The sequence below is a fragment of the Neodiprion virginianus genome, chromosome 5, assembly GCF_021901495.1.
Source record: "Neodiprion virginianus isolate iyNeoVirg1 chromosome 5, iyNeoVirg1.1, whole genome shotgun sequence".
NCBI classification, from domain to species: domain Eukaryota; kingdom Metazoa; phylum Arthropoda; class Insecta; order Hymenoptera; family Diprionidae; genus Neodiprion; species Neodiprion virginianus.
Window position 1 is genome coordinate 22053054 of NC_060881.1, and position 22146 is coordinate 22075199.

The 22146-nt window shown below is 38.8% G+C and overlaps 2 protein-coding genes across 4 annotated transcripts; one reads left to right on the plus strand and one right to left on the minus strand.

Moving 5' to 3' along the window:
- The first annotated feature begins 1079 nt into the window (after positions 1–1079).
- LOC124304734 (uncharacterized) lies at positions 1080–16925 on the plus strand. 3 transcript variants are annotated; one of them, XM_046763320.1, is made up of 9 exons: positions 1080–1819; positions 12948–13172; positions 13454–13611; positions 14472–14703; positions 14788–14986; positions 15118–15365; positions 15643–15748; positions 16071–16329; positions 16715–16925. In XM_046763320.1, the coding sequence occupies exons 2-9, from the start codon at positions 13062–13064 to the stop codon at positions 16731–16733; spliced, it is 1332 nt and encodes a 443-aa protein (XP_046619276.1). In that variant the 5' UTR covers positions 1080–1819; positions 12948–13061; the 3' UTR covers positions 16734–16925. The 3 variants fall into 3 exon arrangements, with proteins under 3 accessions (XP_046619276.1, XP_046619274.1, XP_046619275.1); XM_046763318.1 differs by having other exon boundaries at positions 1087–1819; positions 16071–16325; XM_046763319.1 differs by lacking the exon at positions 1080–1819 and adding an exon at positions 8764–8909 and having other exon boundaries at positions 16071–16325.
- A 774-nt stretch (positions 16926–17699) lies between these two features.
- LOC124304732 (dolichyl-diphosphooligosaccharide--protein glycosyltransferase subunit STT3A) lies at positions 17700–21995 on the minus strand. Its single transcript, XM_046763317.1, has 12 exons — positions 21740–21995; positions 21251–21354; positions 21014–21181; positions 20705–20865; positions 20251–20640; positions 20014–20167; positions 19700–19938; positions 19475–19639; positions 19177–19365; positions 18851–19070; positions 18554–18742; positions 17700–18286 (listed from the first exon to the last, which is right to left on the minus strand). The coding sequence occupies exons 2-12, from the start codon at positions 21345–21347 to the stop codon at positions 18141–18143; spliced, it is 2118 nt and encodes a 705-aa protein (XP_046619273.1). The 5' UTR covers positions 21348–21354; positions 21740–21995; the 3' UTR covers positions 17700–18140.
- Positions 21996–22146: the final 151 nt, after the last annotated feature.

Here is a 22146-nt window from a genome sequence, read left to right on the forward strand (position 1 = left end):
GTATTCACGAATTAATTGAATCGGCAGGCAATGGACGAAAAATTGAATAACCACATTTACCGCGCGTCTCATAATAGGCAAATAATTTTACGATCAAGCAATTTTCATGTTCAGTTTCAGTACGAACCGTACTGCTGTAATATCTAAAATGGATATAAAATGAAATAGAAAGCTATATTAACTGTGATCCGAACCTGCAGCCGTAGGATTTATATTTAAATTCAGCAATTATACCTACTACATACGAATTACAGCGATCTATCGATCGGATAACGATCGAGAGGTTGAATATATTTCGAAACCACATACCATGGAAGATACAGACAAACTAGAAAACCGAATACACATGTGTCTGCTCATCCGGGAAGAAACTCGATTAGATTCTCTCACAATTTGATGTCTCGTTAATATTGGTGAGGATATTCCTGCACTGGGAGAAATTTCGTTTGTCACGGGTAGTAAAAAGTTCTATTAAAATTAGTATAATTACAAAAATTATTCAAATATTGTTGAAATTACAAGAAAATGTGTTGCAGGTAATTATTGAGCGTGATTATAGTTATCAATCCTACATTTTCTGGTTATAAGGTTATAAGGTTAAGGAATGTGTAGTAAGTACAACCAAGAATTCTTCCCAGGTAGAATAATAACCTGGCTAATCTATCTATAACAACTGAATATGATAACATGAATTACTATGTGTATTTATTCACCTCTTCATTGTTACCAGCACAATTCAAACTTCGAAGAATCGAGTTCGAATTACAAGAAGCTTTTAAACCTGAAGACGTCAAAAAAAAAAAAAATACAATATGTGTATTGTTTAATCTGCATAATGTTGAAAATCGGTTGAAGTCGTTCCCAAATCGCGATCAGCCGTATCATCACAATCTGCCCACACAAACTAAAATCAATCTTAGTTCAACTATTGTGCAAATAGTCCTTGGGATTTTGCCTCGAGGTGGGATATACATAGGTGTATGATATACACCCAAGCCAGAGTCTCGCCGATCAGTCCGAAGGCTCGAAAGGCTTAAAGGCCAGGGAAGAGCGAGCGAAGCGAACGGGTCTCGCGCTCCTTGTCCCATTTCTGACGTCACGGATACAAAGTCGCGCATGCGTCTCGGGTTCCGAACTCGCGATCTCAGGGGCCGTTCACCAAGATGGTGAACGTCTCGCGCCTCGGTTTAATACTCTCACTCGCGCAAGGCTGCGCCACCCTGTAGATACCTGTCAAGTATTAGGTGCGTGTTTTTGAAACGGTTTTCGTCCTACGTACTTTCGGTGAACCGCTGCTAGCCTAGGATTTTTAATGTTAAGTGCAAAAAGGGCTCGTGCTTTTGTGCCCTTGATTGTGCCGCGAGTGCAAAGTGTGCGTGTATAATAAACAGAAAAGTGAAAAGATAAGAGTGTAATTCAACGAAACACAAGTGTCTGTATAAATATACGATTATATAAATATCAAGATAAAAATTCGTCGATATTTTATACCGCGTGTGAACAGACACTGTTTTGTCTAATTCGTTCAAAGAGTCTAATAATATGGTATCAAATAAGGATCGAGACCGTTGAGAGCTGTCTTTTGATTTTTTTTTTTGTTGTTTTTTGGTAAAATTTTTTCTACGATGAACGAAGCGATCCACAGAGCATTTGACTAGGGCCGCTGACGTGGTCTCGCCGATTACATTATAGACAAACATATGATACCATATTGGATCGGGGGCAACGGAAATACGAGGATCGTTTCTCCGCTGGTGGCTAGAGCGGTGGTCCTGCTGGTGGTGCTGCTGTTTCTCCTAGTGCTTCTGTCACCCGAAAGGTATGCGTATATAGGTATAGTACCTGTACCTTAGAAGTCGCGCATGCCCCCGGGCTAACGGTATTTTCAAATTACGATTCGAACCGCGAAGCGAGTTCGACGTGTGTTCATCAATTCCTCTTCCTTCTGCCTACGTACGTTCGGTCATTCTCTACAGCACACGAATCTTCAATTTACGCCCTCGACGCACATTGTTCGAATTTCGAATTTTCAATCGACTGTTTTGAATTACGCGCGCTGACGCGCGCCGCGGGGCGGGAGATTCAAACGGTGTTTGAAGGAAAAATGCTAGAAAACGATCGTATCGTTCGTGAAAAAAGATCGGAACAACGATTTGACGAATAGGCAATAACGTGCGAAGAGCAGAGCCTACACGTAGGTACTTATCGGTCCATCCTACGCGCGCTCGCGGTTCGCTCGGGCAGAACCAGTTTCCATTCGTTTTAAAGTCAGCAGCATGCAGCAAACTCGAACCAACCGTCGAGTTTATACGCGAGTAGTGATAGCTGTAGAGAGTAGCCAGTCGACGGATTTCTTACACAGACCTTACCCTGCCTGCCGCCCGCCTTCTTCGCACTCACTCGCTCCGTACTCGGTGCAGAGAGGCCTTCGCATTCTTTGTGGAAGTGAAAGCTTCTACATAGGTACACGTAAATATACGTATATACACTGTGCGTTATTTATTCATGTATCCTATATACACACCTATTTATTATAATTCGATAAGTGTTTCGGGACGAAATTCGACTCTACATCGATCGATTTAGGTAAAATTTTATCACACATACGTATACAAACGTCATCACGTTAATACCTATAGTTAATGGATTCAATAGTGAGAAAAAAATCTTATACCGATTGTCAGGTAATCGATGGAAATACAAATTTAAAAAAATGTACAAAAATTATTCCAACAGCGTGTGAACTTTTAAGGCGCGCGATATGTATAGGAAATTACATGTTGCGAAATACAACATCAATATGCATTAGCATGTACGGTCGGTATATATTATAACACATAATCCGATCCATATAATCATGTATTATAATATCGTATTACTGAACTACATCAAAATCGGTACAGCTAGTATGATGTACGAGGCGCGGAATAAGAGACGAGAGAAAAAAATTGAAAGTGAATTCATGTCGAGTAACACATGCGTATGTATATATGTATATATTGAGTGTACGCATGCACGTATTCTAGTCAGCTTGAAATCCAGTTTTCGGCCACTTGGTATTTGAAGTTTTTTTTTCTCTTCCTTCTATTGGATTATCAAGTATATTATGTATAATTTCAAACTCTGCAGCGAGTGAAAATTCGTTGTCAAAAGTGACTTATTTACGTATTTATACCGAATTTGATCCGGACAACTGAAAACGATATTTTCTACTCTCGAATAAATCGTATCTTTGTTTCCAATTATCTCTCTTCGTCGTGAATTTTTACAACCACGCAAAAATAGATAGGAACATTAAATAAAAAAAATAAAAAACTGAGTTCAGATGTGGGCAACAATAAAACGAAAATTTATTCCTCATGAATTTTATACCGTACGCTTGTATGAGATGTCCTTCGTTGGTTTTATGCTCTTTTTTCGTGCCTGATAGATAATTTGTAACCAATTTTACATACCAGATTTTAAATGTCGCGTGTTTAGATATGTCTATATATTTATACATATATACCCACATACCTTCGCAGGTTCTGGAATTCGCCATTAGCATTTTACACTTTCGTTGGTAGGCAGACACTGTATGTTATTATATATTAATGATTGTAATAATAGTAATAATAAAAGAAATAATGTACAGCGCGATGATAATCTGTATATATAATACACATCTAAGTCACTTAGGTATATATGTACGCACTCGCACGTATGCACCTACCTATAGTGAAAATTTGAAAGGTCGTCTGGATAATTTTAGAGAATTAGGTATATTTCCGAATACACACATACATGCGTTACACGTACGTGCATGTTTATATTATGCAACTTGTAATACCTCTGACAAAATTGCAGAAGATGAGGTAACAAAAAGAATGAAAGACATAATTTATAGACAAGCTGCATATGTATATTTGAAACTTTAACATAAAAATCAATATATGTATATAAAAGAAAAAATTTTAAAAAGAAAGAAAAAAAAAACAAACAAAAAACAAATATAAGCAAAGTTACAGCATTTCAAAGTTGTATCTTTTTTCGGCCAAGATTAATTCATTCCACGAATGTATTATTAGTACGGTTTTATCGCTAACAGAACTAAAGATCATTACGTACGCATCTAGATGCAGAATCTTAGCTTGGGTATAAAATTTTGTAAAACAATGAATTTTCGTGGAGAAAATTAATTTAATTTAACGTATAAATATTTCAAAAGCTATACTTATAATAAGTGTGCTATATCAATTTACGTCCAGTTCATGTTCACATTGCTACGTATAATATTATTTTCGAACACCTTCGGAGAGCAGGAATTTAATAGTGGAAAATGGTACGGTGAAGTAATCGAGGGGCTGCTCGCTTGAGAAATCATTGAACCATTTCATCCAAAATCAGACAGGCAATCGCTAGAGATCGCTGGAAATCACTCGAATCGCATAGTTCCTGATTTCCTCATGATTTCTTAAAGTATAGATATATTCATAGACATAGATACATTCTCGATGTCATCCCCTATTAGAAATGAAAAAATTTTAAATGTTTACGAGAGAATAAAAAAATTATTCTTATTTCTTTAATAATCTCTGTTATTGATTGAGTATCCACGTATCTCCGATCGTAAATTAATTATTGTTAATCTATAATAATTAATCAATATTCATTTCTCGAGAGTCTAAAAATCAATGATTTCCAAAACCTAGAAATCACTCTTAATCGTTGGAATAGGTAATCTCATTGATTCGGAAATCACGGGAGTCACAGTCTAAATCACTAGAAATCGATTCCTTTCGGAAATCGTCGTGTCACCGAATCCACGAGTGAGCAGCCCCTCGGAAGTAATACTTTAAAAACCTTAACCCTTTGAGTCATACATTATTGTGATGAGTCAACTTTTGTAACAAGATAGTATTCTGTGGTTTTCGAGATCACTGATTACAAATCTGTAATCAAATTTCCAAAATTCAAAATGGCGGATCCAATATGGTGGGCGCAAATTTCTAATTTCATCGAATCCGGTCAAAAAACTCTTTGCAGGGGCTTTCAGAGTCACTGATTACGAATCTGAAATCAGATTTTTAATAGTCAAAATGTTGGATCCTCACAATGTTTTTCCAACCCTTTAGAATTATTATTTTCACTACACAAAAGTGTGCCAAAAAAATTTGGAAAAAAATCGCGAGTGTGTTTCAGAACTGGAAAAACAATTTAATAAATCATGCGGAGGAGATGCGGTATATGTTATAATAGATTTTTAACAGGTATGGAAATAGAAGAAACGCTTAAAAAAATGGAATAAACCTATTTTGAAGAATAGCAAAAAACCGAGGTCCCACTTTAAATCTTGCGTGAAAATGTTTTATTTCCGAAACCAAATGTTAACTTTCTTGTTTCATAAAAATCAGTTTAGGTGTTTTTGAGATGGGTTTAAGTAATCATGGAGTAAAGACGAGTGATGAAATTTTATTTTTTAATTTTTGCAAGTTCTTCAGGGGTTATACTAACGTCGACAAAATCCTTGGTGAAATTAAAAAATGTCATGGTCAATCTTTGAGTGAGTCGGCGTGGAAAGTCCCATATGTGTAGAAGGTCACTTTCTCGGAAATGAATTATTCCTTGAATTTACACGATTTTTTTCAATCAATTTGTTTCTAACAATAATAATCGACATCATATCGCAATAATTACTTTCGAGTTTTGAAAACGTATTAGTATACTATCAGAAAAAGCAAAAAACCGCAAAGAAATATGTTAAAAATTTCTCTAAATATACAATAAATGGATATAAAATAGGTTGTAAGATTACTTACCACTATGACTCAAAGGGATAACGAAACATTAAGATTCGCGGCAGCGAATCGCGACTGTAAAGTATATACCCATAAGCCGCTGAAAGAGCCGAGCTCAATCAAGAGTTTTTTACCCAGCCGAACTAGCTACTGTGTCTTAATAGTGTGTAGAGGACGCAAGATATCTTGAAATTCACCGGATATTTTTTGACCAAACCTGCGCAGCCGAAAATCAATTTCAAACCGTAATTTTCCTCCAGGAACCATAATATCAGCCGAACCCTTGTTGACGTGGACTTGAAACTTGGAAAATACACACATGCCATCTGAATTTTGCTCCCTTTTAAATTTCATAAAAATCGGATTACGAATAAAAAATGTCCGAAATCACCGATTATTTGGCAATGAAATTTATGCCATCAATTTTCTCAGTCCACGCGGCAATATCCTGAAAATTTTTTCGCAACCCACCTTTTAAATCTCCAGTTATTAAGTTCATCGAGATTCAGATACACATTATTTCAAAGGAACGGCTGAGCCAAAATTCTTGAAATTTAGAAGGCAAATTTGTGTGATTGAAATCTTGACCCCTACTGATTTGAAAGAAGATTGGAAGATGGGTAGAACAGATACTGATTACTTTGTGAAATCGATATGAACTGCGACTTCAGACGAACGGTTGAGAGTGAATTCGTCGAATCAGATCAAATCGTAGCCAGATTACCCTAGGACGATTTTATAAGCTTCCTTCTGCAGACATGGGTACGTTATTCACCGGTAAATTAATTTACTTAACGATTTGTTAACTTTGATTTGAAGTATGTCCTCTTTATTCACGCGACAAAGAAACGTGTGGAAGCTGATTATAGAAAGACATCTGCCCGCCAATTATTTCGTTGTGGAATGATCTTCCGACATCACTAGACGAAACAGTATAATCCGAATTCGCGAACCATACTTGTGAGGCAGAAGTATAGTGCTTGACTCGATTTTTTCACTACCCAATAGACTAAAGATTAGTTTTCGCACCTAATTTTTTGCCTATATAAAAACACGTTGTCGGCAGATTCTTTGACATTTAAAGCATAAACTCGAACTCAACCAACCATTTTTTTTCACCATATTTCGTATCTAAAAACGAAATATCTCGTGACGGGATCGTCGGAACTCGAGGTTTCTGGTCTCATTCAAATCGTATCGTGATTTCTCATAACCTCTGCAAAGGTAAATTGCAATCCAATAAGAAATAAGCAATACAAATCCTACATGTATAGCAACACCATCGATGCCGCATGGATTTGAAATCCCCGTGAGCAATAGGTGGAATTGCGATGTATAGATGGGGAAGCTACATTATAACCAAGCAAAAGAGAAGAAAAGGGAAAGAGGGAGAGAGGAAGGACTAAGAGGATCGACCGACGGGGGCCACGTAGAGGAGCCAAGGCCGCTGAAGGTCACCGGAGTTCACGATTACCTTCTTTTTACTGCTCCTTCGCGTTTATCTCAGCTCTGTGCCCGCCCCCCCCCTCCCCCCCCCCCCCCTCTCTTCCTCCAAAGCTATCGAGGTTCCCCCCGGAGATGCGGTTTCAGACCGGACGATCATGACTCCCAACTTCTCGGCGTCGCGCCAGGTATAATGCATGCATGCGTGCTTATTTTTTTTTAGGAATGCCAAAGCTTGAATTCACATGCATGTATACAGGTATTTAGATATATGCAGGTATGTAAACCTCTTCAAAGAACGTGATAAACATGACAATTTTCGAATTTTCATTTCTTTCCCGCCCCTCGGCACTTTTACTCTCTCTGTCTGTCTTTCTTTCGACTCCCGCCCTTCTCTTTCTCTTCTTGCATTCCCGGTCCAGCTGGATTCTCCCTCGATGACGCGAACTCTCCACTTCTATCTGTGTGCTGGAGTACGCGAATTTGAACAACGTGAATAAGAGAAGAGGCGGAAGAAATGTAAGGGGAAAACCTGCACGGTATTTCCAAATTAAAAAATAACGTATATTCACAGATTCTACAGAAAACCAAGAGTGAAAAGTTATAAAACAAGTTTCGCAAATTACTTCTGGTTTCTTTTCTACTTAATTAACCAGGCACTGAACTTTAATATTTTAAAACACCTCGAATTTCTCCAACGTATACCCCATACCTATGTTTTCCTTTCGAAACTTAATGTAGCTATTAATGAACGGTTGAGAAATGATTTTCGATAATCGACTGACGTTTAGGTTGAATTTAAAGAAACCACGAGGTTAAATAAGCGAATGAATATTTTTCTAGAAAAACGAATCATCAATCTTCTTTTTCCTAATACTCTTTCTTTCCCCTCTTTTCGCGCATTGGTTACAGCGATGATAATTATTGCGCAAAGCTGAGACACGGTTATACGCTAAATAATGTACCTATAGAACTTTCGGCTTGACCTCGTTCAACTTTTTAGAAAAAATTTCTAGTCGCACCGACAACCATGCAAGAGTATATATAAATAATAGGTATGCAGGTACATTTTACATACACGAATGAAGTACCGAAAGATGCGGGAGCCTTTTTCTCTGTATTACGTTTTGGCCAGGGGCAGACGGTATATCACACAACTAACGGTTATCCGAAGTTGCTTATTTACACGCTGCATACGCCTTCAACAACAATTAACGGAGTTTTTGCTCATCACGTACATCGCGTATTCTCTCCTTATACCGCTCGACTCGGTATTTTAATGCGTGTCGTCGTTCTTCTTTGTTTGGAAATACATGCGAAGACAAGATTTACGGTATTTCTTTGCCGCGCCGAAACGCCGATAGGTAATTCAACCGAAATCAGCTGATCGGTATTTTTTTAAAACGATATTAGTTTGATTCATTCTTCAAGTTGTAGCTCGCCTCAAGACGAATCCAATGAGTCCCATGATCGGAAAGTTCCGATGAGTTGATTCCGAGATATCCCGTTTTGCAGTTTTCAGGCACGACAGTAGCGCCAAAGTCGCGCTGTAAACTGAATAGCGCCGGCTCGCTGTCGGATTTGTGCGAGTCCGTCGCGCAAATTCGAACGTTAATATCTCCGGACCATCTGGTCTGAAATGAACGATTTTGGGCTCATTGGATTCGTCTCGACGGCAGCGACAATGTGGTCAGTGAAAGAATGATACAAGTTTGCATTTTTAATGATTAATCGAGCCTGGGAATTCTCAAACGTCGTCTACGAACAGTAATAATAGTGTGAAGGAAACAAACTCACTCCATTGTTTTATTATTCTGATTATTGTCTGTGTCTGAATGGTAATTTTTTTTAACATATTTTCAATGAGATACCAATTAGAAATACCAAGTCCGTACGTCATTTGGGAATATCTTCGCTTGGAGCATATACGTGATTCACGGTAGCGGAACACTTCATGTGCTGATTCAGTCACGTCGTCACAGAAGCCAGTATTCTTCATTGCGTACATGTGGGATGACAATCGTAAACCGGATTTATTGCAGAAGCGGATACAACTTAGTTTTTTATTTTTCCCGGAAATGCGTGTCATCCCACAATCAATAATTTAATCTTTTCCCTGCTCACCCTGGAATACGTCGATCCCCAAACTTTGTATCATGCGAACTTGTTATTTGACAAGTTTATTTTATATACTCGTATAGACTATTATTGTTGTGGTATAAGAATTTCGTGTAAGTATATGCAAGAATTGAAAGTTTCCTTAATATAAATTTCTATACGTAGACATAGTATACACTTATGTACAGCTATCGTGTTGAGGCGATACATTCCGCACCAAGAGTTAGTACAATAATACCGATACACCTATACGGTATACCAAATACCATTATGCATATACCTATGTATAGGGAATGAACTTTCATATTTACGAAACGGCGAGTGAGACGAGATGTCACGTTTAATATATACAACGGGTGCATGTATAGATTTAATATTAATATAATACAATGTTATATATTATACCAATACTATACTTGTAACCTGCCTGTTATGAAATCGCTCAGCAATCCGTAAAAATAATAAATTCTTCTATATTCTCCGCATTAATATATAATTGTACAGGTAATACAAATTACCACTTTTTAATTCCAATTAGGAACGTGTACACAATCTATCCAAACTAGCGTTGTAAAACATTTTATCAATTTTATGTTGATCGTTTTCATTCATTCCTTTCAATTATAATTCGTTCCGAGCTAAATGTTGGTCGAAAAAACACAAAGAAAAAATAAATAGACGAGGATTAGCAGAAATTGAGTATAATAAACGGATGATTTAACGAGTACATTTATATATACACATGTACCGTGCTCGGGAGGAATTGGAAATTGTAAAAAAGTTCCATCGCGTGTAACAACTTATCTATGGTAATAATTAAACACTGTTATAAGTACGTATCATATTAAGCCCGTAAAAAAATATTGCCCACTGGCACAATTACAAAGTTGTTATGGTAGAATGTGGATGGGCAGGGGCGAGAAGGGAGGTCAAGTAATTTATGTAACCAAAGGAAAGTGCGCGCGCGACTTTCCTATTTACCAATATTGTGTTCAAACACTTCTCGGGTGCGGTTGTAGAAAAAACACATTCGTAAAAATAACGCCACCTAACGGACGGACGAAATATACGGCACATTTTAACCAAAAGTTTATTTCGTATCCTCAATTTCATTCTCCGACAACTCGACATAACGAAATTCAAGCGTTGTATAATTTGAGCGAGGTTTTTCAAAGCCGTGATATCCGTGCAGTTAACCCCAAAAAGATCAGCTGATAACCCGGCGCGCCGCCATATTGGTCCTGCAGCCGCACCCTCGCTTTAGGTATATAAAAAGCCAGCTAAGGTATGCGACATATGCAATACATGTACCGTTCTATATTTAATATGTATAACATGAAATAACGTGTGTATTATACATGCACGCGTGTGGCATATTGTGTTGTGCGCAAGATGAAATTTGATCGCCTACCCGCATACCTATACTTACAGTGCATGCATACGCCGCAAAACGAAATGGCGAAAGCACCGCTGGTATTACATCTATACACACCTATTATATTATACGGGTTTCGCCGTATATATATATATATTATACTCTGCAATTCAGTGCACCACACCCTTCTGTATCTTATTACTTTTACGGATGTTGAATAATGTCGGGTATAAATCCGTGTATGTGCACAGAAAGGAATTACGCGTGAACGTGGAATTATTCTGTTGTATATTACACGGGGCGTTTCAAGTTGCAACCAACAATTTCGAGTTTATACTTACATCACTCATTCCACTCACTATTGTAATTGTAAGTCGAGACCCTACCTAGTATGAACCTAATGTAACATTTTCGATTTTCTGTGCAAAGTACGAGATATATCGGTGTTATGATCATTATTATTGTTAAAATGAAAAAGGGGCGACAAATTACACGTCTAGAGCATGTATGATACAGATAGCACGTAGCTGCTCCTGCTCCTGCTGTTGCTGCTGCTGCTGGCAGCCTTCGCATTTTATTAAAAGTGAAAGTCTCGAAGTTTTAGATGCCGACACTTCTGGTTGTACATGTATACACATACCCGTACTTTATACACAAATATATACATATAGGTGCGCATGAGCAAACCTATATGTTTGAGCTATAAAAACAATTACCGAAACGTGTATTAGCCTGGCAACGATTGAAAAAAAAAAAATTCATAATTATGGCAACCTTAATAATTATGATAGAAATAAATTGTTCTGAAGATATGTTTTTCTTTTTCTTTTTTGTCTCTGATTTTTTCAGTTTGTACATTTCCAGAATATGAGGAGAAAGCACGCGATAATAAAAATATGCATACGAATATGCTTTACGGTTGGGTGATTACAAATACAATTTCTTAATTTAGCAGTGATTTTTATTTTTGACACATGTCTACGAATACACATTGTTTGAATTTCTAAATCTTATCACGATCGTGAAATTGTTTTCATCGGCGATAAATTTCATGTGTTGTAAACACCATGCATATGCTAATTTTATAATACGAATCTTTTCTGAACACGGTTCGTTGATCACGGCAGCCTTCAATTGTTCCACTTAATATACGTTCACTCAAGATTTTTTCGTTTTTCTTTATTTTGTTGTGTCTTCCACTATTTGTCGCTGATTTTACTTTCTTTTTTTTCCCACCAGTAATGGGTGAATCTGGAAGAACCGGATCTACACCTTGCACTAAAAGCCGCCCAATTTCACCTGCACAAGTGACTGCAGTTATTGACAAACGACCGACTGTCTTTGCTCTTACCCCACTTTTTGAATTTGCCGCGCAGTTTCAAATTATCCGCGCGCGTGCCTGCGCACCAGATTATCGTTTTCACCGTGTCTATTATATTGTTACAAAGATAATAGGATATGGAATTCCCCTTGACCTACTATCGCCAATAGAATTATACTTTTTCTAAGTCAAATAATAATAAAAAAAAAAAAAATGTCGGTTAATTTTTCAACAAATCTTCTTACGTATCTTGATACATAATAAATATTCATATTTTTGGATCATATGTTTATTTTAGAATAAATAAACAAGATAAAATCCCTGTAGAAATACTACATTTTTCCACATAGCTGCGGTTATAAAAAATAAATGCCAAGACCGGGAACGATTAAGTACATATACATGTATATAGCTACACACAGCCGCTTCAACTTTCACCGCGATCGGCGACGAAGGCGGCAGTATTATAAGAGCAATAGCAGCACCAACAGCGACTGCTATAAGTAGTTGAATAAGTAGTACTGATCCTGTAGCAACTCGTTCTATTGTGCAAGGCACGCTGCCTTCTTTCTTTTAACCGCACGTCTCGTGTTATGCTGTATATGTTCTGTTATGTTATGTTATTATGCTCCCGTATCGTTATGCAATTACAGCAGACCACGAGGCCCTGCCGAGTCCCTTTGTCTGAAATAAATTTAAATAAAATACGCACGCGCCCACATTTCCGCCAATCTGTCGACACGCGAAAATTTTTGGCAAAACTAAACGACGAGCTTCGTCAGAAAAGAAAAGGGAAAATATCTATGAATTAGGGGTTCCAGAAATACTTGAAAATAAGAATATGACATGTGTACAGACAAAAAAGAAAACAGATTCGTTGGAATATTGATGACATTGTTTTGTTTTATTGCAGATAAAAAAGAAGGAGGGTGGACTTGAGGAAGTAGGGATATAAAAATTTGTCGACTGTTTGACGCGCTTGTTAATTAATTAATCAATAACGAGGACTCTCATTGATATCGTGATCATGGTGTCTAGAAGAAAAATCCTCTCCCGTTCGAGGGACAATCTCGCCGACGCCCAATACGAAGAGCAGGAGGAGGAGGACGTTTGGTACAATTTGGACAAGCTTTACAAGGTAACTACATAATGTAAACGCAATCGATTAGTGTATAGCAGCCGATCTGAATTCCTATTCGCGATCCCCGACGAAGGTCATCGAAAGGTCGTATAACTTCCTTCCCCGCCTATTGCATCATTCTAATACGATGCGTTATACTCGAAGCGAGACTCTAGAGTCTCCCTCCTAAACTTGCTACCTAGATACCTGCGTAGGTTCGTAGGCACGATTGTTATTACTATAGGAAAGTTAACATTCTATTCTTTGCCTTTTTTTCTTTATTCTCTACATTTCCGCAGGATCACATACAAGAAGTCTTAGACAAATGGAATCAGATCGACGACGAGATCTGGGCGAAAGTGATTGTCTTCGAACGGAACAGACGGGTCGCTAAGGCCTACGCTAGGGCACCAGTTCTCACGGTGAACGGTTCCAACGACGGATTCGATGGTTTCAGGTACACTTTTTTCAATTAGTCGTTACAAAACAATGGCGCAGAATTTGTTGCAATTTTATTTCCTCCCGTCCCGTTGTCTCCAATCTTTGATATGTTTTGTTCGTCGTTGAACATTTTGTCCTTATATTCATAAGAATTTTCTTCTCACGAAATTGGCGTTATTCACGTTCATTCATCGAACAAATAAAGTACACTAGAATTGTTGACGACTTGAAAAAAGGAAAAGAAGAAATACTGCGATATAGTTTTGAGCGCGCTACTTTTTCGCGTAGGAAAGTTCCCGACGTGCCCTGGCGAGCGTAAAACTGTGTATACAACCTATAAGTAACGCTTTTTATAATTATCCATGATTTCTAATTATTTTACTCAAGTTACTTCAACAGTACAGTCGCATGTAGACGTATATCCGTACATTATTTCTTTACCGCGTATATAAAGTTTAAACACACAAGACTTTATATACCTAAAGGCGGCGGCACGAGTGTCACGTTCCATTTCATCACTGAAACTTTTTTCCAAATGTATAATAATTTTCGTTCTCTCTGTATGATCATATGTTACATTATGTGATATGTGAATGACGTGAAAGTAAACCGCGTGCGCTGTATTATTAGACTCGTTAAAATTTCAACGACGCTCTAATAGTTTTCAAATCGAGAACTAGTTCAAGTTTTCACCAATCGTATACGCTGCACGCTTCTTCATTCGTGACGGTCAATTTGATGCACGACGCCACCGCCAGTCATCACTGCTGACTGGCCGATTCCAACTCGCTGCTATTTAGAAATTGCGGGAAGGTTTATTGCGTTTGATAATTTTAACTGATTTTGTTCTTTCTTTTTGGTTTTTCATAAATTTAGGATAGGACTCTGCGGATTCGACAACCCGATGAGGGATCAGAAAACTGACGAGGCTAAACGCCACATAAATCAGGGTGTTAAAATAAAAATGGACGATCAGGGAAATATACTTATAAAACGGTTGTGCAAAAGTAACGTTTACGTCAAGTGCACGAATCAGGAGGATAATGCCATCGGGCCAGAAATATTGCGCAACTCGCAGGGCGCTTTGGAACACGAGAAACCAGGAAAGGTATAACGATTTTGGTATTCGCAAAGGTTCTGCCATTTTCGACGTCCTTGAATCGCAAAATAAATTTTGTAACAATTTTTATAGATATTTGACATGAACAAATATCAAACAAACTTGTCGAGAGAAACGAGAAGAGCGTATCCTGACAGACGCAGACTCGAAACGCAGTGCCTAAGTGCAATAGTATTTGTCAGAACCGAAGCCGACCTTCTACAATGTCCAGTGTGGGTTTTGATCGTAAACGTCGTCGGTCTGGACATGCTCAAGTCAAAATTACCACCAGGTAAGAAGGGGTGCTTTTTTTACCAGAGTTACTTTTCAAATATTCGAGTTTTCCCGCTCTGGGCAGCGCGCGAACTCTAAAATATTCAAACTCCATCGAATTCAAGCGTGAGTGAAAATATCGCTGTTCAGTTCTAGCGCTCCAAAGACCGGTGGACATTAAAAATCGACCTAGAATACCAATTCCAGACGAAGATCCTTACAGCGTAGCTGGGATCTCATCATCGTCGTCAACGACGAAAGAAAGGCTCCAATCCGCCGGTTCTAGGCTAGAACGTGAACAAATCTACATGCAATCGACCAGCTATCAGCATCGTCGCGGTGAAAGACCGCCAAAACTTCCCCCGAGAGAAAATCTCTACGGCCATGACATTCCCAAGGTGCGTGTTTTTTACCATTCTTAAATTAAAATTACAAGAAAACAATACGAGATCACGAATGAACCGGCATTCTTTCACCTGTTTGCCTGTCTGTTTTTTTTACTATCTTTTTGTTATTTTTTATAACGTTCAAAGACGAATGGAAAAAGGTAAAGGAAAGATAAACGTCAAAATTTATTAATTTACTTCTAAGAACCTGCGCGTTCTGTCGAAGTTTCTCTCAGTTTCTGTAATAAAGAACCAAAATTATTATTCCTTTTTGTAAATCCGTTTTCAGCCCGACTATGATGACATTGAGGATGACTATGCGAGCGGCATAAGACCTTCGCCGGTAATAAAGGACGATAATAAGAAGAGTAAAAAGGTCGACAGTAAAAAATATGGTGAGTCTAGGAAATAAAAGGAAAATCGATGATGACAAAACCATTCTTGAAATCCTTTCAATCTTGAAATATATTGCACGTGGAATAACATACGTTAGTTGACCGGCAAATTAAGATTCTTGGCAAAATGTCAAGACTGCCGTCTTGATATCGACACACCTACAATTTCGTTTTGACCGTATGATAATGTTCATCAATCGCAACTTGTCAAACTCTCTTTCACGCTAAATAAAACGAAGGCAAGGATAGTTGGAGTGGAATTTCACCTACGAAAAGGTCCTGCAAAAGCTGAGAACTGATCGTTAATTTGTCATCGTTGCAGACGATCCTTACTACTGCGGTCTCAGAGCACGAGTGCCAAATTTTGTCAAAATGGCAAAAAACGGTCACGCCAAAACGGCGGTGGTGCCACTAGCATCAAATTACGGACACGTCGGTAGACCTCAGCCACCCCCAAGCTACGTTGGAGCGGGTGGCTACGTCAGCAGTAGCAGTTCGTCGCAGATTTACGGACACCACGGAACCCCGAGTCGACCCCCAATAATGTACCACGCCAGAAGTTTCGAGAGCGGACTCGGTACGTACGTACATATATCGTTTTTTTCCAATATTTCCAAAAACCTACCAGCCTGGCCTACTTTTTACTCCATGTGAAGTTAAAGTGACGAACTCAGTAAACCAACGCTTTTGCTTGCTTTGAAAGAGTGCCATGGCTGGCTGTTTTTTTACCAATTTTCAGTCAACGTTCACGTAGAACGATCAGCTGATCAACCTCTTCGGTGCCATATTGTTTTTGCCAACTGGATTTTTCGATATTATCGACTTTGAAGAAGTTTCCAAATAAATTCCGTGCAGTCGGATTGAGTACCTATTCGTTCATGAAAATACTTCTACACGCCAAATGATAAAACGAAAAAAAAAACAAATTTGAAGAAAATGTCATTACCGCGAATAACACATTTACAGATTCAGACGAGAGGATTGAATCACCGTATAATCACATTTACGGCCGTGTACCAATACCGACGAGAGGTGTTATGCCACCAACGCCGCGTGCCATGTACATCGGAGAATGGGATTGAGAGAGGACGGAGATAAAAATGAAACGACAATGGTGTTAATAATAAAAATAATTTTTTTAAAAATAAACAGAAAGAAAAAGAAAATCGAAAAAAAAAACGAAAAATACTTGACCGATAATTGTACATGTACTTACCGACATGCATTTAAACACTGACACAAAAACGCGGAACCCACAATTGTATATTGTTAATATACCACATAAATACTCAATATTATATATATTACGTAATTATTAAACCGTGTTTTTTTCCTTAGTTTCGTTTCCATCGTGTGTTCGCATATTTTTTTTTTACATATATCGGTAGTAATTCCTAAGTTATAAATATACATGTATACCTACCCCTTACCTGTGCCTTTACTGGTTATCCCATTCCCAAAATAATTCCAATTAAAACCTACGTATAGGATGTATATACATAAATAATAAAAGATTTGAAGAAAAAAAATAACGATCGACGTAAATAATTTTTTTGTATCGAATCACATAGATTCATACAACTTCCTTACCTCGAGTCGCTGAAGGCAAAGAATTCCTTAGAATGGGCAAGTGAGGATCTGATGAGGAGGAGGTTTGAAAGGAAAATTAAGGCGTAAGAAGCTGTTAGTCCATTGTGCAAGTTTTTGTTCGTCACTTAATTTATGATTTGACTTCCCAAATCATCACTGTCAACAAATCAAGGTATTCGATTTTAATTTTTTATCACTACTTCATTGATCCAGTGTAAAAAAGAAAAATAAAACTTTAGAAACTTCCCTATAATGAATAAATTTGTTATGTTACTGTAAAAGGAGAATATAGAAAGGAAAACAATAGTAATATTGATATTGATAACAAGTAATGGATAATAACTCATCTTGTACACTTGAGTGTTTCTCATGCTTTTTATAAAAATTTATACTTTATACATCAACATTTTTCATCACGTATGCAATTAGGTATTTAATTAGGCATTTAATTCAACACCCGTTGAAAAACGCGTTACTCAAAAGTCGATTCTCAATCTCTGTTGTTTTTCATTCTCTCTTGCACTCGTACTTTCTCTCTCTCTCTCTCCCTCTCCCTCTCCCGCGCCCTCTCTCTCTCTCTATCTCTACCTCTCTATCTAGATATAAAACAGAAAGTTAACGACTGAAGCTCCGTTTTTCAACATTTGTATGGAAATTAAATCGATGTTAAGGTCATGTGAATGTTTTTCTTTTGTGTATACGTATTGTATCATCCTTCTTCTTCTCATCTTCTTCGCCTTCTTCTTATTACTATTATTATTATCATTACTTTTAGTGTAATAGAACGAGCTTCACTACAACTTCAAATTCCTCTGTTCCGTAGATCCTTGACCTTGTAAATGCGGACCAGCCAGTGCTCGGTGGTGTAAGCTTCTTCGAGGACGTCCAGTTCAAAGTCCTTGTTTCCAATCTCCATGTTCCTAACTCTGTCGTATCCCGAGGGTTTGCCTGTTCAGTAATAACAAGAACATGATGTTAATAAAGAAAATAAGTGGTTAGTCACGCTGACCTTGAAAGGCCAGCCTAAGAATTTCACCCTTGGTCGCGTTTCGAGCTCGTTAGTAAAACATTATCGAATGGAATATTTCAGTTTTTCATTTTGTTATTTAAATAACTCAAAAACTAGTAGACAGATGGAATCGAAAATTTAATCAATTCTCAGCGCTCATTACTTAGAAAGACTAGATTACAATTTTCGATTATCAGTCGGCTCACCTCCTTCGGTGTAAACCTGGCCGAACCGGTAATAGCACATCTTGTACATAAGGCAGTTTAGCAGGACCGGTGATCCCTCCTTGTCAACCCTGAATTCACCGGCCGGACTGTAATAGTCCCACTCTGTGATATGTTTACCCTTGTCGGTGCTGCCACCAATCCTCACCATCCATAGGAACTTATTTATATCTGTGGCGTATAAAGAAAGACAAAGTTATTGAAAGTAACGGAAATTATTAAACCGGTGAAGTAATATTGTTTTTTTGTGCGTAGTTTTTAATACAGTATGCCTGTTACCATCTGACGAATATCCGGTCAGTCCGCCGAAAATGACGAGAACGTAGTCGACGTCAAGCTCCCTCATTATCTCATAGGCCTTGTCCTCGGAGCTGGCCATCGCCTGACCGACTCTTGATATGTGAGTATTGTTCCAAGTATTATTGTCGACGAGTATAGTTCGATTCGCCATAGCAGTTATTTGGTAGCCATAATCCCACCATGACATCACCTTTGCGTCCTGAATGAATTTTAGTGAGTAAAGAAACGAGTGAATCAATAGTTTTTGTCCTGAATTTCAGAATTATCGCCGGGCTGCTGTTTAAGTGAAACTATATTTCACCTACCTCAGGAGTGTTCATCCGCAGCCAATAATAGGCTTCCCTAAAATCGTCGAAAATCATTCGACCGCCGTCTGGCGATCGGGCAGACAACACGATGCTCGGAGAGCTGTAAGCCTCGGCAGTTACCCAGGTGCAGTGAAGAGTGTAGGACACGAAAAGGAAGCACATAACAGCAACGAACAGAGTTGCGATCTGTAAGATGCGTTGCTTTTTTGTTATGTTTTTTATGTTTACAGTCTACTCGTATATACATCCTTAGAAAAAAAAGAGGAAAAACGAAGCAGGATTTGAGGACACTCACCTCGCTTCTAAGCACGTAATTGTTTTCAAACTTTTTGGATTTTTTGTCGACAACTTTACCACTCTCTATCTGCTTCATGTAAGTTAAAAGCATTGAAGATGCTCCGATGCCGGATAGAATGCACATAACAGGTGCGAGGACCAGCATGAGTCGGACCATAACTCCCTGGAAACAATGAAAAAATAGTAAGGATCCTGACATAAACATTTGCATACAGCTACTCACGGCGAAGTAGATGCTCGTGACTCCGTAGAGTATGAGGAAAATATTTGAGTCAGTCAATTTCGAGAAGCAGAAGTACAATCCGGCTGGAAAGAGGAACACCAGTATTTGGAGATCAAAATAAAACGAACTCCATGATGTCGGTTGATGTTCGGAGACGGACGCGATTATCGGAATGTGATTCTTGGCGTAGGACGGGTCAAGAAGCGAGTAGAAGCGGCCGGTCCACGGCGAAATTTTGCCTGAAAGGTGATACACAGTAGTTAAATCTCAGTTTCAGACAAAAAATTCGCTTTTCCCTTATTGCCTTCGCTCACCTGTAACAGTTAGAGCTCCGCCGACAACGAAGGAGATAACCACCATGGAAAAAACAAGGGCCTTGAAGAGCAGCTCGAAGTCGTTCTGGGACATTTTGCTGCGTAGATAATCGACAAGGCTGTGAATTTGACAGAGTCCAAATACGCCAAGAGCCTGAAAACAACCGCAACGATTTCGATGATACGTGAATGCTTTGACAATGATCGGAAGCTACAATAGTGGCTGGAAAGACTTACAAGCATGTGCTCGGAGCTCTGAACTGGCTGAAAACCAACAAATGATATTTGCATCGAGAGAACAGTGCCAACGCAGTATAGCGTGCTGTAGGCGACATATATCCTGTGCGAAAAACGACCAGTTGCCATCAGCGTCAAGACATGGAGTGGGATCAGGTTGATAAGAAAGACGTATCCACCCCACGAAGATACCATGTAGAAGTAGGCAAGAGCAGCCAACGACGACCAGAATATCGCCCCAGTTTTGACCGCCTTTATCCACATGTAGTAGGTAAACAGCATGCAGAATATCGCTATGCCTTCATTGTCGTACGATCCTGCTACCGATCGCGATATGTAGCCAGGCACGATAGCGATCATGGATGCGGCGACGAGTCCAGCAGCAGAATCCTGTAGTTAAAAAATAAGGATTCATGATGCATTTCCTGTTAAAGCAAGTGAATTTTTCACTTACCTTCAGCTCCTTGGTTAGAAGATATGTTACAATTGTCGTCAGGCTGGAAAATAGCGGGGCTAAGAATACACAGACATTGCGAATGTCGATAGTTATGTTCAGCAACCAAGCCAGGTGGTAGAGAGCTGCTGACGTCACCATTAGACCAGGGTAAATTGTTCCTATAGCATGATAAAGACTAAAAGTGAAATCGAAGCGTTGTTCGGGGTTGAGTGAATGAAAATTTGAATTTCGAAGCACTAAAATGTTCTAGCGATTGGTTCTACTAATCTGGGATGATGATTAAAAACGTATTTCAGATGAATTTACCTCCTATTATCCTGCCAAGAGGATACCAAGCTCGGTCATCAAACCAGTTGTGAAAATTGTAGAATCCTTCCTCAGCAAGAAACTTGGTTGTTCTGTAGTTAAAGTAGGGATCGAACTCGTGGATAACACTTTCGAACCTTAGGACGGAAAAGAGACGAGTCGCAAATGCTGCAAGGACAAAACAACTGATAATTTTTTAAAAGCGAATGAGGGTTGAAAGGAAAATGCAAAACTCACAAAGTACAGCAGCAATCGAGAGGATGGACAACTTGAGGAGAGTTTCCTGCTTCTCGGCCGACATTCGAAGCCCTCCGGTCTTTGCAAGCAGCCCCATGGTTTACCTGAAGATGAATTTAAGGCGCAGTCAAAGGGTGATGAGGGATTATAACCTGTCTAAAGTGGAGGTTATGTCGCCGGCATGTCGACCGGATAAGAGGGAGGGGAACGAAGCGTGATAACGGCGATTCAAAGGTTGACGAACTTTTGTGCCGCATGGAGGTCTTCTTTGATCCCGCGAAAGGCAGATATTCGAAAAATTAATGTTTATGAGTTGAACCGAAAACACCGACAGTATCGCAAATATTCGAAGAATTAATTTCACCGGCCGGTCAAAGTCGGCGGGTGCCAATTTGGCAGTTGGTTGGCGTGATATGATTCGTGGATATGAAAATATCGGCTCAAGATATAAATATTGAGTTATGTAGGCTCAAGATGACAGATACTTACGTCGATTGCAACTTAGGATGATTTTTGGCAACAATTGACCGGGAAAGAAATATCCCGCGAGCAGTTTACGTAGAATAATTATTATTGTTGTTTACGCTGATCGGCCAACCTGCAACCACGTCACACCGATATGTACCATAGAAGTATAAACGTAGAGTAGGGACGGCGACTCTGACAGTATCCAGCTTGTAAAAAAGAGAGAGAATGTTTTGACTACTCCTCGAGCATATAGACATGGAGGAAACATCGACGCTGAAAAAGTGTCCCCGAGCCAGTGAGAAGAGGGCACTGACTGTGTATAGAGATCAGTGGAAGAGGGGGACGTCGTCATACTACATGCGCTCTCTTTTACGGCAGGAGCGTACCTATCATAATTGGGTACCCGGCGCATTGCGTTGATATCATCC

Excerpts from the sequence above, each read along its gene's own strand:
- LOC124304734 (XM_046763318.1), top strand. The coding sequence starts at position 13,062 with ATGGTGTCTAGAAGAAAAATCCTCTCCCGTTCGAGGGACAATCTCGCC. Across the intron at positions 14,704-14,787 it reads AACACGAGAAACCAGGAAAG|ATATTTGACATGAACAAATA; the intron begins GTATAACGATTT and ends CAATTTTTATAG. Across the intron at positions 14,987-15,117 it reads CAAGTCAAAATTACCACCAG|TTCTAGCGCTCCAAAGACCG; the intron begins GTAAGAAGGGGT and ends ATCGCTGTTCAG.
- LOC124304732 (XM_046763317.1), bottom strand. The coding sequence starts at position 21,347 with ATGGGGCTGCTTGCAAAGACCGGAGGGCTTCGAATGTCGGCCGAGAAG. Across the intron at positions 19,640-19,699 it reads TCACGAGCATCTACTTCGCC|GGAGTTATGGTCCGACTCAT; the intron begins GTGAGTAGCTGT and ends CATTGTTTCCAG. Across the intron at positions 18,287-18,553 it reads CCAGGTTTACACCGAAGGAG|GCAAACCCTCGGGATACGAC; the intron begins GTGAGCCGACTG and ends ATTACTGAACAG.